The sequence below is a fragment of the Saccostrea cucullata genome, unplaced genomic scaffold (assembly GCF_032062105.1).
Source record: "Saccostrea cucullata isolate Sc308-1 unplaced genomic scaffold, CSIRO_AGI_Scuc_v1 ctg12387, whole genome shotgun sequence".
NCBI lineage: Eukaryota > Metazoa > Mollusca > Bivalvia > Ostreida > Ostreidae > Saccostrea > Saccostrea cuccullata.
In genome coordinates this window covers 12,762-30,667 of record NW_026927967.1, presented here as the reverse complement: position 1 = coordinate 30,667, position 17,906 = coordinate 12,762, and the positions used below count along the sequence as shown (strand labels likewise).

At 32.1% G+C, this 17,906-nt stretch overlaps 1 protein-coding gene across 1 annotated transcript; it reads left to right on the top strand.

Moving 5' to 3' along the window:
* The first annotated feature begins 1,393 nt into the window (after window positions 1–1,393).
* LOC134276032 (uncharacterized) lies at window positions 1,394–17,582 on the top strand. The gene is made up of 6 exons (XM_062758322.1): window positions 1,394–1,597; window positions 1,809–2,267; window positions 3,393–3,572; window positions 5,683–6,216; window positions 14,728–14,886; window positions 17,545–17,582. The coding sequence occupies exons 1-6, from the start codon at window positions 1,510–1,512 to the stop codon at window positions 17,580–17,582; spliced, it is 1,458 nt and encodes a 485-aa protein (XP_062614306.1). The 5' UTR covers window positions 1,394–1,509.
* The last annotated feature ends 324 nt before the right edge of the window (window positions 17,583–17,906 follow it).

Below are 17,906 nucleotides of genomic sequence, written 5' to 3'. Positions count from 1 at the left end.
TCGAAAGCAGTCATAGTTCATACGCGTTGGGTCAAATTTGTTCATAACTTTTAATGACCTTTACGATGAACAAAAAGTCTTTTCGATAAGTGTCGAAACAAAAAATCAGCGGAAGAAGAATAATAATAAGAAACAGAAGAAAATCAATAGGTCTTTCCACAGAAAGGTGGAAAGACCTAATTAACATATAAAATTGAAACCAAACTTGTTATTTTTCAATTACATAAATCAAACTTTTTAAATGGGTCAAGATATCTTTAATTCTTATGTCGCTTGCGTGGCCCAGTAGTGAAAACTTCTGCCCTAGAGTCACGAAGTAAGGAGTTGAATCCCACTGTGGGACGTAGAGACCTATAGAGTATAAACAGAGGTCCCGTGACGCAGAAGGTGTTGACAGGAAGATGTCTCACTGCTCAATGACCCTGAGTGCCGAGTATAGGGCAAAATTTGTAGCATAATTTTAAAAGTATTGTATACAAATCACTTACTCTATATTCAATAGACATGGTCTGAAGGGCACGAAGAAGCGTAAAATCATATAAAATCGAAATGCATCTTTGAAACTATACACTTAATGTTTGAATCACGGGGACCAGTTCGACCGATTCCTAAGCTGACTTACATATGAATGATTTTTGAAAATTATGGTACAAAGCATTCACCTCATATCACACTGTTGATTATGTGTAGATACCCGATGGGCGTGGTCATAATGACAGCTCGGGAGCTACTCTCCTTCCTGTCATTATAACCACGCCCATCGGGCATCTACATATAACCAACAGTATGATATGGGGTAACTACTACCTAAAGCAAAAATTCAAAGAAAATAATAAGTATGGAGTATACCCGTTTCCTTGTGATATAAAGTTTTTTTCCGAATAGAAAGATGACATATCTGCTGTCGCAGTAGATCTGTTGAAGTAGAGGCCAAGACAGTCGTTTCTTTAAATAATTAATAAGTAGACATATTGGTTGTAATAATTTGAAAATATACAATCCCTAATAGAGGAATACTACAGTAAACTGTAGTAAACAATAATTTACCATAGTTAATAGTAAGTGGAAACTTTGGAACTTTAATTTACTTTATATAGTGAAATCTTTGAAACTTTGATTTACTTTATTTAAGGATAACAAAAATTTTATTTACTTTTAATTTTTGAAAACTTTGGAACTTTGATTTATCATAGTGAACACTTTGGAACTTTGAGTTACTATAGTGAAATCTTTAAAACTTTGAATTACTATCAAAGTTTACTATAGTATTTCTAGTTAGATATTTTATCAAATGATTAAAAAATTAAAACTTTTATTTGAGTGAATACTTAAGTATTTTTACGTGACTGTGTAATATCATATCGACAATATTCATTTTCTTTAAAGGCATTTCCGCAAAAACGCTTAAAAATAGGCAGTTCTGAAATTTCGAATGTCCAGAGTGCAACTCAGTGTGTTTCATCAGGTGTAGAAAGTTATTCCAGCATCGGTAAATTGGGTAACAATGAAATGCAGGAAGATAGTGACGACGAGGATTCATACACCGAGGAAACAGATGACGATGAAAACCAGGAAGATAGTGATGACGATGATGCTGGTAATTTTATCATAATATGATTGCTTAAAATAAATTACATACATGTACAAACATAATTTTAGAAAAGTTTTATTCATTCATAAAATCATGAAATCAAACATTGTAATTGTTGTAAATGTTTATTTCTATAATGAATTGAATAGAAATATTCTACATCATAAACAGTATATTAAGTAAAAGTAAATGTTTGTTTCTTTCATACCTTGTCTAGATCGTAGCCTCCTGTACTGTATTCTGCTATCGGAGGATGGACGTATTGATCTAAACAGCACTGACTGGTATGGAAAACTTACAGACATCAGAAAGACCTATAAAATGAAACACAGATCAAGAGAAAAAGACATTCTTACCATTCAATCAATGATAGAGACACGTCATACTGTATGCATGAGTGAAAATGTTGTAGTGTGTTTAGTGGATACTAATGATTTCTATGAACATGACTGGGTTTATAAATGCCTGACATTCAACAAAGATTATGACAAATTCTTGAAGGTGACACCGACAGAAGTTTTGCGAAAATGCGTTCCGTATATGAATAACATACAGGAAAAAATAATATGTAGCAGTGAGATTTCTGATATTATCTTGAAATTTGGATTGGACTTTGTTCGCTTTTATCATACACGTTCGGAATATTCAAAAATATATGAGGATGGTTTAAATATATGTAAGTATTTATTTTGTTTTACAGCGCATAACATTCATGTTAAAGATATACTTTATACTAGGGATGTCAACGAGTACCCGGTTAACCGGGTACTCGATCGAACGTCCGAGTATCGAATACTAAAATCGGTACTCGGTTACTCGGATGTATATTTCTGAATATTTCTAAGCTTATTTATTAATGCATTAAACATCGGTTTTTAAACTTAAAATTTTCAGTGCACCTGTACATATAGTAATTAGGGTTTCCTGTACCTCTAAATGACCGTTATCGCCTGTGGCAGTGTTTATACAGTAATAACAGAGACCAAGCACCTGCTACCTACCTGGCTTTTCTCACCTTCGGTTTAGTTTGCTCTAATTATTTGTTTTCATTGAACATCGTTTAAGGTCTGTTATGTTTAAATAAATTAGATAATTTTGTCCTCCAGAAGCCGTAAATTCTTGAAGAAAGAGACAGACGATATTGCACGTGCGATTGTTGATATGGATGCGTTTGGTTACGTGCCAATTAATACAAATTGTTGAATGCAAAGATTTTAAAAATCTTATGTCCACCGTTGCACCAAACTACAACATACCGTCTCGTAATTTTATGAAATATAGGATCGAAAAGTGTACGAAGATCGTAAATCCGCTCTGTTACAGAACTTGATAAAGTTGATACTGTACATGTAGCTCTGACGACTTGTCACCTGGACGTTAAACGCACCAAAGATTTACATTACAATAAGTTTTTTTTAAACAAAACCACTGTGACCCATTTATGATTTTATTTCTCGTATTTATCTGGTGAATAAATTGAACTTAAAAAACACTTTAGATTAAATTTCGTCGGGCACAAAGTGGTCATAATTGTTACAACACATCCCATCAGACCACGTGGTTTTATTTCTACAAGAATTAACAATGTTTTACAGTTATCAATTAACTTGTTCATATTAATTTAAACTTTACCGAGTACCCGGGTACTCGATCGGAAAAACGTCCGAGTAACCGAGTATTAAAAATTGACCGATTTGACATCCCTACTTTATACCTATTACATCTAAGTTTTTTATTTGAATTTAAAAAACATAATTCGCTGACTATTCCAAAATATTTAATAGGATACAACTGTTTTTAGTGAATCTTCCTCATCATGTGGTTGATAGGATAGAGGACGATTACGACATTTATATGTTCAGTGAATTCAAAAAATATGTGGATGAGTTCATGAAATGTGAACATAAATCCTTAGAGTCATTGAATCTGAATAGTCTGCTTGGCTCATACCTTATTGGACGAGAGACAGGCAAAGAGAAAGGTGAGTTGATAAGGATATGTCTATCATTCTTTGAAGAATGAAGTTGCACAACTGCAATGGTGAGAGCGAACTGTAAGTAATCTATTAACACGTGAAACCCCGTGATATATATATATATATATATATATATAATATATAAACTACAAAACCCGTTATCCCCTGATTCTAAATTCTTACCTTTTTTCTAGGTCCTACCGAAAGGAATCGGATAATTCACCATCACAGTAAATTTATCTTTCCCAATTTTTCCTTTATAAATGATATTTAATCTAAAAGGTAAGCTTCTCCCTTTGGTGACAATACTTAATTTAAACATGTATAATAGAGTGAGTATTTTTTCGTAAAGACACGTTTTTAGAATATCACGGGTTTCCACACGTTAACGCATTACTCACTTTGTTTGCGCTCACCATTGTAGATGTGAAAGGTCATTTTTAAAGAATGACTTAGCAATACATAAATAAAGAAACTAATATTAATGATTGTATTCACCACACCTTACTAAATATGTACTTGAAACTGAATGATTTGTTTTACAGAGGAAATAAATACGCTTTATCAAGGAATCTTAATACCTGGCTCTATAAAATACTTTTTAAAATAAAATTTCCCACCCTAAAATCAAACTCTTGGGGACTCTTTGCTACCCAAAAGTAACAGATTTTAATCCCACATATAGAATTTATTCTTAGACTTCAATTCGTGTTTCTTTCCATCAGAATTATTATACTAATGCTAAATAAATAAATTTTTACCATGCGTTAATATTAAGTTCATATTCTACTCGCTTTATATTTATATGATTCTGTACATAATCTTGTTGTTAAATAATGTGCTATCCTGTATGAATAAAGGATATCATTATTATTATTAAATAATTCCTAAAGTTGAAATTTGTTCTAAAAAAACTTTTGATCTTGAATAGATTATTTTTTTTTTATTTTGAAGATACACATATTCAAATAGAGAACAATACTTATTAATTGTCATAAATACTCAGATTAATCTATTCGAAATAATTAAACACCCAAAATAAAATATAGGAAACATTTTTTTTCTGTTGCATTTACTTTATTTTGCAAAACTGCGTTTGATATAAAAATGAATTATTTAGTTTCCTCCGCACAGAATTCTACATTTTTATGAATACTGTTTTTCTATTTACTCCCTCCTATTAACAATAAAAATACTCTCCTTTTATCTCTTTTCAACTTTTTTTCACAATAACGATGAAATTATTTTACTCGGTTTCTCAAAAATTATAATGCACGATTATATTACAACTCACTGCTACCAAATTTAAAAAACACATTTGAATGCATATCTGATGAAAGGCACTAGTTTATGAATTTATATGTAAAATCGCTATAGAGTTGTTATCTCAAATTCATAAATATTTATAAAAAATCATTTTCTGTATCTTAGATGCTGATGTTTTACGGCTCGAAGTTTTATAAAGTGACTTGGTATCATATTCTGACAAAATTCTATGTAAAGCGCAAAATGCTTGTTTAACGTATTGATTTTAGAAACATTTTAATATAAAGGTAGAATACATTTTAAAACAATATTTAAAAAATAACCTCTTAGAATTCGTAACAAAAATATAGTGATTGTTTTAATAAGCTATGCATTGAAATCATGTCATCTATGTCATAAACCTGTCTGTTTTGCAATACACTGAAGTCAATAATGATATCTCGACAACAACCCTAATATCTCGTCTTTTTACGATCGTCCCACCGATGTTGAGATAATGAAATATACTTGTACTTAAAAATTGAAAACAAAGAAAGAAATCGAATATTATACATGTTATATAGCAATTTGTTTTCAATGTATTTTTTGCTTCTGAGTACTGAATGAAAAGGTAAAATATAAAAAATAACGATCAGAAATCAATCGCAAAGAATAAAAGAAAAGAAACGAAACCATCTACATTGATACTAAATGAATGTTGCGGCACTTTTTTTGTAAAAATGATAGATGGAAATCATAGAATAAATAAATCACGCATCCGAGAGAAACTTATTTTAGAAGTTTCTAAAAAAACTAATTGATTTCAAATTAACATACAGTCATGTATAATGATCAACCATTTTTATTTCAGCGTTGGATAACCTCGCACTTTCTCATACAAAATGGAACATTCTAGTTTCTATTCTGATGTCAGAGGGTTACAGTTTATCCTTAAGCTCACCTTGGGAGGAATTATTGACAAAACTTCAAAGTGCTTTTCCTTTATTAAGTTGCGGGTCAAGAATGTTAGACAGTGATATCGCTGAATTGACTGATATTTACAAAGTGTTAAATAAAGAGAATAACTCAGTCAAATTTATATCAGATGATGACCGCCATCAGGTGATGAGTTACTTCGTGAAGAATTGTCTGATAACTGATGAGAACTACGAAAATTATATAAAACTGTCATCAGTGGACTCGTGGTTAGAGTACGTACGACCCTGGTGGTATGATGATAATGAAATGTTCGTTTGGGGAGAAAAAATTATGTTCCTACCGGAGAGTTTAGAGGATTTATTTCTCCAAAGACTTGGATTAGACGTCCTACGTCATGTCATGGTGGAGTGGAATGAGTCGACAATAGATAGAATTAAAACAGTCAGAGAGACAGTTAAAAAAAAGTGTGAGTAACACTGCTAAAGTGTAATAATAAAAAAATTAAATCAATCAATTTTCGCTTAGAAAGATTTTTTTAAAAATATCTGCTGAACATTTACAAGATAAAATTTTAAATTCATACATTAGAGAAAGTTTTTTTTAGGTCACCTGAGTAAACTCAGGTGACCTATTGCTATCTGTTTTCGTCCGTCGTCGTGTGTCGTGCGTCGTGCGATGTGCGTTAACATTTGAACATTTTCAGCTTCTTCTCTGCAACCACTGAACCAATTTCAACCAAATTTAGCATAAAGCATCAATGGGTAAAGGGAAACAAAAATTGTGAATTTCATGATCCCAGCCCCCCTGGGGCCTGAGGGGTGGGACCAAAACCACTAAAATTAATGCAATCTGTAAAAACCTTCCTCTTTACTCCTGGACATCAAGCAGTCAAACTGTTTGTATGAATGTAATTAGCAATGAGTCCTCTACCAAAATTGTGAAATTCATGACCCTGGGGTCAGGGGTTCTAGTGCTAGGGCGGGGCTAAATAAGTATATAATAAAAATGCATTATTTCTTTTAAAATCTTCTTTTCTGACTCCTGGGTATTAAATAAACCAACTAAGTACATAGTTATGATGACCAAGCGTGCCTCTACCAAAATTGTGAATTTTATGGCCCCAGGGTCAGGGGTTCTGGTGTAAGGGCGGGGCCCTATTGATTATATAGTGAAAATACATGAATTCTCTGAAAATCCTTTTCTCTGCTACTTGGTATTGAATAATCTAACTAAGTGCATAGTTATGATGAGCAAGAGTGCCTCTACCAAAATTGTGAATTTTATGGCCCCAGGGTCAGGCGTTCTGGTGTTAGGCTGGGGCTCTATAGATTATATAGTGAAAATATATGAATTCTTTGAAAATTTTCTCCTTTGCCCCTAGGTATTAAATAAACTAAGTGCGTAGTTATGATGAGCAAGAGTGCCTCTTCCAAAATTGTGAATTTTATAGCCCCAGGGTAAGGGGTTCTGGTGTTAGGGCGAGGCTCTATTGATTATATAGTGAAAAAAACATTAAATCTATGAAAATTTTCTTTCTTCTCTGCTCCAGGGTATTAAGCAGATGAACTACCTATATAGTTATGATGGACAAGGGCCGTAATTTTCCAGAATTAAGAATTTCAAGGCCCCAGGGCCAGAGGTACCATAGAGGGGGGTTATACTTATATACTGAAAATGAATGAATTGTTTGAAATCTGCTCCTTGGTATTAATCAAATATCAAGGCTTAAGGGTCAGGGGTTCATGTGTGATAGGGGCACTACTGATTATTGCTGAATATTACTGATAAGTTGAAATGCATTTTTTGTTCCCTTACCCTGCATACGGGTATTAAGTAAACAAACTAAGCAACTGCTAAATGTATTGTTATGATGAGCAATGGTGCCTCTTTCAAAATTGTGAATGCCATAGCATCTGGCTTAAAACATGAATCAAATTCAATCACTGGAAAGTTGTTGCATAATGCTCAGGTGACCTATAAGCGCATGGGCCTCTTGTTTAAATCATATAATATTTTGTATTGAAACATGTCTTATTCTGCTATTGTTATCCTTTTTACCTGTTAACAATAAAATCTTAAGATTACATTGTCTCGTAAAAGAAAACTCGTGATTTTGTACCTTTCAAATAAAATTTTCTCGATGTTCTTAAGATTTAAATTTGTCTTAATCTTAATAGAGCTCCCATCCTTTCGAAAGTAGAAGATTTTAATTTGAAAATATAACAGATAAAATCAAATCTACCTTTAAAAGAACTTCTTTACGGAAAAACAGTACCATAGGTATATGTGTACTGCATTTACATGTACATGTTGATCGTATAGATTATATGTAGTTTTACATTATCATGGATTTCATGAGCGCCGAAATCATGTTATAACACTTTAAATAGGCACAAAAACGTGTAAAGCGTAAAAATCGTCTTTAAATGAATATTCTAAATGACGAGAGGTTTAGAATGATCAAACTTAGTATGTTGCTGTGTTAAAACATGGACGTAAACCTTGGGAATCAATGTTCCAGCTCCATGCGCCGTGAAAGTGAAAGTCTTGCAATTTTATTGCATGTATAAATGTAAGTAAAATAAAATCACTGTAGAGTTTGTTGAGTATGACAGGGACATCAACGATTGTTGGAAACTGGGATAATTTATGGGTATCAAGTTTTGCCATGTATGCATAAATTATCCCACGTTTCCAACTATTGTTAAGACCTTGGCATTCCCAACAAACTTAACCATAATACCATATGCTTCAGTAGTGTGGGGAGGTTGTTCAACGTCAGATTCCGAAAAAATTAGAAAAATTACAACCACAAGCAGCCCGTATTGTAACTGGTCTGATTCTATTAGCGTCCAGAGAGTCCAAGGGTCTCACAACACTTTTTGGGACTGGGGCCGGGGCCGTTCAAATTCGGAAAATTATCGTCATTTTGGGAAAAGTTGGATAACCAATATTCATTAAAAATATCCTCAAATTTTGCTTTTCTAGCATTTTGTCATCAATTTAACTTTGGTTTTGAATAAACAGATAAATAGTACAAACATGGGTACATAGGCTGTATATTAAAGTACATAAGCTTTGTCATAACCATCTTTGAGTGTTGATATTTTGGTTATCTGTGTTTCTAAGTGACAGTCGCTAGTCACATAGTCCCGAATTTCCTCCATCACATGGACAAATTTGCTGACCAATACAGCGCGAAACTGAACATGCTGAAACGTTGGTATGTTTGTAGGTGCCGCGTACTAATATTTAAATGAAATGTCTATTTTTGAAACCAATATGATACTTTTTGTCGAAACTTCATGACAAGATACTCTGCATTATATTCTCCCTTACTTCGTTCGTCCGAATATAAATTAATGAAGTGCTAAATGAATAAAACACAACACATGTTAAGTAGGAATGCTGCTCGCTAGTGCTTTTATTCAATTCTAATACATAACCACTTTATGAAACCAACTGTATAGCCCAACTTCATTACACTCCATTGCATTACTATCCTCCATATTTCTCTCAATCTTTAAATCCTAGCGAGCAAGCTTAGAGTGCCGTGCTACCGCATGGCCTTACTATTTATACCCTATATAACCACGTAACTTCAGAAAAAAGCTTTTCGAACACATACCGCACATAATTTTAATTCATGTAGTTAGTACACATTTTTGTAAAAATAATAACCTGGTTCCCCGAACCAGTTTACCAATGAATTTGGATCGAACTGATAAAACAGTCATACAGTTTCACTTTCATTTGCAAGTGTGTTTATTTGAGTTTTTTTCTGCGATTAAGATTTATGGATTTATTAATATTTTGCTATGGTAATTGGGAAATTTACATCTTTCTTTTTGGAAAAAAGATACCTTTTTGCATTGGGAACAGGGCCGAATATTGGCCCCAGATTTCAATAACTGACACATAAAATTGTAAATAACAAAATCAACAAAGACATCACAAAAGTGTCTGAATAGTTTTGTTTTGTTTGTTTGTTTTCACATCTTTGTTGTCACTCAAACAGTATATCTCTGACTTAAGTAGACTGGAATAAAAATTTGTAAGATATGTTCTTAAGTATTTCAATCTTAGTGACACATACAATTAATTAAAATCATACTAAGGATTTCTTAGTATTTGCTACTCTTCTCACAAACCCTTAACTTAGGCTGTCAAAAGTCAGAATTCCTTATAGCACATGACATGATCTTGAATAACCACTTGCATCATTGATAGAAATAAAGAGCATTCCTAAAAAAGTGAAGTATCCGGCAAAGAATAATTAACAAGCAGATAGGCTTATTTGCTAGTAAGTTTGCAGGTTTTTATCTCTAACTTTAGATTCCAGATTACATTATGTGCCCATCATCTTCATGTAGAATGATCTCTCTGTCATCTCTCTTAAATACCGAGGCATGATCAGCTTCTAAATGCAAATTAATAAATAAATTCTGTCCTGTAACAAATTTAAAAAAAGTTTTGAAAAGCTTTTCTCATCAAATATGTTTTTTTAATCAGATAATTCAGATTATACAGAAATCAAAAATTGACACATTGATATAACTTTTCTTTTATAATATTGTTAAAAATCTTTATGAAGCATATCATATAATATATAATATATATGTCATATTTTGTCATACTAGTTAAATGGTTTGGTGCGCAGGGGGAATAAGGAAGCATACAAAATTTTCTACCTTGGCTAAATCAGTGCTGCATTATGACGTCATAGTAGGCAAGATGACGTCAATTTTAGAAATAAAGTTTTCGTAATATTGGTATTTAGCTATGTAATTTAACTCTAGAAAATGATTAGAAATGTGTTAACATTAACAAAAATAAAATGTGTTTATCGTGTTATGCTGTAGCAGTCATTATGATTGAAATCTACCATCGATGACGTCATATGTGTACATCAAGTAACTTGGAAATTGATTATGTCGTGTAAAGAGAATTTGGCTAAGACGGCATGTTCAAAGATACGTAAAATGGAGTTTAAAAGGAAATATCGAAAATATTGTGTTAAATTCATATGGAGCTCAATTAATTTAACAGGTATGCTAATTTATTTTCATCGATTATCTTCTCTTTCGAAGACAGTTAGCTATATTACGTATCCCGGTCGGCCTATCGTCTGTCATTCTTGACCAACAAATGCAACAGAACAACAATAAGCTGGATATTTCAAAACATACGATTTGTAAATATTAAAAGTTTGCGTTAAAACAAACTTGGAAAGTGCTGCTAGAATCCTGAGTTAAGCATGGTTGTACGACAAATCTCGATTCATATGTATAAAATTCAAAACAAAGGGTAAGGTTTCGTGCGAATGTTTGGAATAAATATTATACGGACAGAATAGTGGGATTCTACTAGCACTTTTTAGATAAAATAGATGTTTTTCAGCTATATTACATACTCAAAGAAATTATCAAACTCCGGGGTATTGTTGTTCTGTAAGCCTTTTTATTAAGGGAAATTTTGCTATTAATAGAAGTCACGTGATGCCGTGGCGGTGATGCACGTCTTTGCCTTAGACACACTTTTATCTGTATGCAATAGTAAATAACAGTTTACGTTAACTTTATCAGTGGTTTTGGTAATTTATTAAACTAAATTTTCTTCAAAAAGTCTAAATTTCCCGAAAAATTACTTATATGCTTCCTTAACATACCTGCGTGGAGTCAATGTATTACGACTGAACAATTTCCAGCCTTGTACTTAACAATCATGGTAAATTAATTATAAATTTTTAAAAATAGCATAATTAACCATCAATTTTATCAAATAAATGAAATATCTTTTTTTTTTTTAGTTTCTGTTATCAGGGTTGTTAAGAGAAAGGGCATGTTAGACTGAAAACTATTACTTCAAAGAAAAATCCCTGGGACAAGGTGTTTATGTACATGGGCTTGTTTCTATGTTATTAAATGTCCATCTCAAGAATTTTTCTCTCATATGGAGACACCACCACTTGCCGGTGGAAAGATGCAAATTTTGTTCCATACTTAGCACCAACGGCTATTGAGCTGTGTGGGATCTTTTTCATGCCAGCATCTACTGCGACAAGGGACCTTAATTGGTTTACTGTAACGTATTACATTTAACGGTGTATTCTATTTAGCGATTTTGGCCGATAGCAGACTCCGCTAATTCAAGAACATCGCTAAATGTCTTGTATATTAACTTTCATAACTAGCAAATTCAGACTTCAGCGCTTAATCAAATCTACGCTAACTTGTTTAAAATTGAATCTCCGCCAAATATCATACACGCCAAATGTAATACATTTACATATATAAGTATAAGATAGATATTTTTATAGTGTCTCATCAGAAGGACAGGTCTCCACGTCTCATGGTAAGGATCAACTCCTTACTTCATGACTATAAAGCAGAGGCTCTAACCACTGCGCTAGTCTGGCGACTCATGTACCTGGGAGTGTTGACTAATAGCCATCCAGTGACAATGAGGTTTTTTTTAATGCAATAAAATTGACTTACGAATAACTAAGCACCTATGTCCTCCACATCATAATCTTTTCTGTGCATGGTGGTCATTGGTGCAATTAGCAAGCGGGTCTTCACAATGAAAGTTCTGAAGCCTTTTGAACAAGCACACTACACATGCCAAAAATTATGTGTTTGTGTTATAAATAAGTGTTAATTATGTCAAGTTTCATTTTTCTTTGAATTGTGCTTAGAGGTGGTCATGAAAACTTACCCAGTCCAAAAACAACAAAATTGGAAGACGAACTTATTTGAACCCATCTTCACAAAACAAGGTTCGGATGCTCAGGCCAACAATATAAAAATTGATTTGTTTGATGTACTCTGTGTAAGATATAGTTGTATATATTATATAGACCCGTCAAAATTGCCCCTACCCAATGATTGTTTCAGCACTTTAATTTTTATTTTTAATTTTAAATGAACTAAAATTGTTTCATTTTAAAGCAAAGATGTATAATTTCTAAAGGATGCTTTTTGACTGAAGGGTTTTATAACAATAAACATGTGTAGCTATCAAATGTGCACTGTTAAGAAATCTGTGATTTTTATGACAGTTATAAATTTTTCAGCAGTGTAAACCACCGCAAAATTAACAACCTACCTACCTATCTAAAAAAATGTAAGTCGGAGTTCATCAAACAAAAATATTTTATAGATCAGTCACCACAGTATTCCATATTGAGAAAACAGTGACATTGTATTGTAAACAGTTTTGCAATCGAAAAAAAAAAAACAATTTTTGTGATCGTTGAAAGAACCGAAAAGTATTATTTGTGGGTTACCCCCGATGTCAAATCAGCAAACGGCTTCATATCACATGTACTATACATGTGTAGCCAGGGACCAATATCTATACTACTATAGAATACATGTATATATAGGTCTCTCGTAGTCTATAATGTCTTTTCATTTCAATCAATGTACTTTAAAACACTTTTAAACTTTTCAATCAAGACTAAGATCTAATGCCAGAGAAAATACTTGTCATATCTGATCAATTGACGTGTTCGCCATCGTAAAATATTCAGTCCACGTTGTTGTTGTTTACTGCTACAGCGAAAACACGTGTAAGTCTCGATTAATATCAACTCATACCTTAATGAGTCGTGCAAATGTGAGATTTTGTATATATTAAATCATTGTTTTTTGAAAACTGTTTTAAATTATAAATTTCATGTCAGTATATGTTTAATTGTATTTTATATTAAGAATATATTTTAAAGCAAACAGCAGTAAAATCTTACCTTTTTAAACGTAATGTTAGACCTTTAGGAATCAAACATTTTTTTTTATCAACAAAAAATTTATTGCAAGTTGAATAAAAAAACAAAAATATTACATTTCTCTAAAGGTGTAAACTTAAGATAATTATTACTGTTATTTTCAACCAATTATTTTTTAATATAAAACATCTATTTAAATAAGTATATGGTATAATTAAATGTAATAGTACTAAACATGTTGTTCCTAATGAGGCACAACGGGAACGACCTTGACGTTAAAAATTGACTACACTCGAATTTTCTACAAAAGTACGCGGAGGATCAAAATTCAAAGTATGGTCATAAAAAAATACCGAAAATAAAGAGACCAGTGAAAGCTTGTTGATATTAAAATTATCTCTTCTTGTACCAGCTGTACTTTGTTTTCCATATTTCAATACAGAAATAAAGGAAAAATGTGTTTAATTTAAGTATTACGATAAACCCTGAAAAATCACGAGTGGAAGGAAATTCTTGTTTTTACAAAACATTTAAAAGTAAGCGCAATAATTTTTACATATTTTAAAAGCAGAGAAAATATCCTTTTTAAAGATGTTAATTTTATTTAAATGATTTAATCAGGAAAAAATATATTTATCGTCGGGAAAATCGTCCTTGCTTTGGAAAATTGCGTCATTTTCAAAAAGTCATGAATGTCTCCAAAACGTAAAATCTAATCATTACTGATTAATAAAGCTCGAAATCTTTACAGTCTGAAAGTAGAGAAAACGTCCTAAAAGATGATATATAAATTATATACATTAATGCTATTATTAAAAAGATACGGAGGTCCTGTTATAGCGATGTCGTGTTTTAACGCGCTATCGGTCATATAGACCGATGCGGTAGCGAAGGGGTTAAATCTCTGAATGATTCTATTGAATTGATGAAATTATTTATTCACTATATCGAGTAAATGAAAATAACATTATCTGATAAAGATTTTAAAGTGTCAACATGCAATCTTACATCAATGCCTCGCACTGGGCGCCGAATAAATATCTATTTATGCCTCCTCTTTCCCTACCTTCAAATCAAAATTGCATTTAAAATAATCTTTATTTAGCCCCCTTCTTTAAAAAATGACAATCTTAAATCAAGAAAGATTTTTCGTTAATAAATAAATAATTGTGCGTAGAACTCACTGATCAACCACAGCCGTAAAATAAGTAATATCATAAAATCATTAAAAATTTTCATGAATTTCAGTAAAACTTCCATCTGTTGTGTTTCGTGAGGATAGTCGGAATAAATTTGTAGAATATGTGAAGAAAATTTCAAAAGAAAAACAAACTTCCATACAGTCTTTGAATCTAAACAGTCTTCTTGGATCGTTTTTAATTGGAAGAGATGACTACAACTCTGAAGGTAAGATAACGTAAAATCAGATGTGTTATTAAATTACACTTAGGACGAGGGTATTTTTTCTCAATCAAATTTCCTTATTCAAGATAAAGAGAGAGTGATAAAGGTAGAGAAAGATTCTTGTTATTTTTCCTTTAAATTTATTTCAATGTTGATCATTCCATAGAAGGTTCTCAATCCACCTTGATAGAGCGTAATATTTTTTTAGCTACTTCATTGGAGTTCAAAATTACTGATTTATAAAATGATCATGATTCAATATCACTAAAATTGAAGATACTTTTCCGGGTGATATTTTATCATTTCATTAATTATATACAAAGAAAGTCAGGGTTTGTAGTACATTGAGCCTCATGACATATGCAGATTTGAAATGTCCTTGCTGTGAACACATTTAAAACATTGACCAAACTAAACAAATGATAACAAGTCTACATGTAAAATAATGCATAGAGCGACGGTTTTATAATCAAATTGTTATCATCGACAACAATACTCACATATAGAAAGTACATGCTTGTATCCGGCTATATGAGTCAGCGGAACATATTGTTACATACCAAAATATATACAGGCCGAAGTTATGTACAAGTACAAGAATGCTAGTGAATGAATGTAAAAAAAAAACATTGCACATAATTGTTTCGAAAGAATTATTCGAGAATGTATCTATTTTTCTCTTATATCATCATATATATTTCACTTGCATTCTGTTAAAACTCCTAATCTGAGAATAGAATAGACAACTGGAAAGAAATGTTAAAGAACGTGTAGTTGTAAAACTTCATTTGAAAAAAAAGAGAAAGCATCACTACATCATAAAGACCCTCTGAAATAAATAATCACAATGAATTGTAGTTATTTATGCTTCTAAGGAGTGTAAGTGACATAAATAATTGAAATAGACCTAGATTGAGTTTCTTCTTTTGTGTGTGTGACAAAACATTTTTTGATTGTTATAAGTACATTTTTTTCCGATTCTGATTTGAAAAGTTTTAATATGGAAAATGCAATAATTCCAATATTCATTTTATTTATTGAGTCCCTATGTTTTGATTGGACAAAAACACTTTTTAGAAAAAAAGTATACACATCAATAATTTTCAACCAGAAATATTTTCTTGACCAAGCTTCTGGGCTATGGTATAAACAATTAAAGCAGTTTAATTTCTGGTCTGTTTTAGCTAAATTGTGAATACAAGAAACTTCAAATTTAATTAAATAAGACAAAACTGGCGACAAACATGACTAACCAGCTGACAGACGTCATGAAAATAATGCCACTGTGTAAGTTGTCTTATCCCGCTTCAGACAAATATGTAGATTGCTGATTGGATAAAAGCTGATCACATGACGCCCTGAAATTTTTCGTATTACGTCTCCGTCGAGGGTAATATGAAGATCGGGCACGCGATTCCGTTCGTAGCGTTGTTATTGTAAATAAAAATGGCGGCTGAGAAACGGTTTACGTAGGTAGTTTAGTTAAATTTCTTGTTACTGTAACGATATTTTTATGTTGATTGTTATTGGATTAAAATTGGATTTTATATTGATAAAAGTCTTCAGCGGGAAAAATCGTAACACAGTCAGTTAGTGACCTAATACGGATTCATACAGGGTGTGAAATGGAAATCCGTATTGGGACTCGGCTTCGCCTCGCCCAATACGGATTTCCATTTCACACACTGTATGAATCCGTATTAGATCACTAACTGACTTTGTAACTAATAATATTCTAGATGTTCCTAATACGAAGAAAGTCATCTCAGTTTGTATCACGGGTGTAAATTTAAAAATCGCTGATGTCATATTCTCATTGTTCTTAATACGAAAAAAATCATCTCAGTTTGTATCGTTGTAACAGGGAAAAGAAACATGCTTCAAACACTAGCCTTATCAGCATCAAATTCATATTTACTTTCTATATTGTTCCCAAATCTTTAAACAAACCAGTACAAATCGAAGGCGTCGTCGGTCTGCAACTTTCGCTGTGAGAGTTGTCGTTAATGTCAACATGGCCATGGTCAAGGACGAACTATTCTGAAGTTAACCCGAAATTACGATATTTGTTGACTTAAAAAAACATTCAAGAGGTCTTTATCAGTTTATTTTTTAATTGTTTTGACAATTTAAACTAAACTCTATCGAAATTCATCTTAACTACGTTTCTTTGCGGTATAAAATATTCCTACACCGTCCAGAATAACAAATTGTATGGAGACCTCAAAGAGAAATAATTTGAATATTTTTTTTAAAATTCGTTAATGGAATTATAAAATTTAAAGATTTTTTTTTTGGAAAATTTATCGATGTGTAAACTCTTGACATTTTACTCACAAACTTAACATTTCACCCGCTTGATGTTTTACCCGTATGTGAAAGTAACCTGTGGGTCTCCCAATTCTGTTTGTTGAACAAAGAATAAAGATTTTAATAAAAGTACAAATAATTTTATTAATAGATAAACTCTTATCTGGTTCTTCAGCAATAGATTAATTTCTATAAATAGTATTAATGATAAGTAATAATTTAATATTCAGGTTCTAGCGGAAGTATCAATTCACTTGTGGGAGTAATTTTCTCCCATAACTTTATCCCGCTCTAGAATTTACACTTACTACAATGAATATAAATAATTTATATAAAAGATCTTATAAATAGATTATCCCAAATGTGGGTCAGGCATCAGCTCCCACTAATTAAAATTTAGAATTAACAATTACCCAACGAAACTCCTCAGCTTTGGTATCTGACAAATCCTCAAAGATGAGGAAAAGCGTTCTGCCTGTCAAATCAGCTGATCGCTGTTTATATATGACGTTCTTGTGTATTACGTTACTACGGATATGACGTTTTACACACGCATCATTACCCGCGTATAATATTCGATCGGGTTAGGAAGCCATGTTGCCTATAGATCGCATGCACGGGTTAGGATGCAGTTTTCGATAGAAACGTGATAAAAGATGATTGTAGGTAATACACAATTGTTACGCAAGACTTCAGATAGGATTTATCTGCTC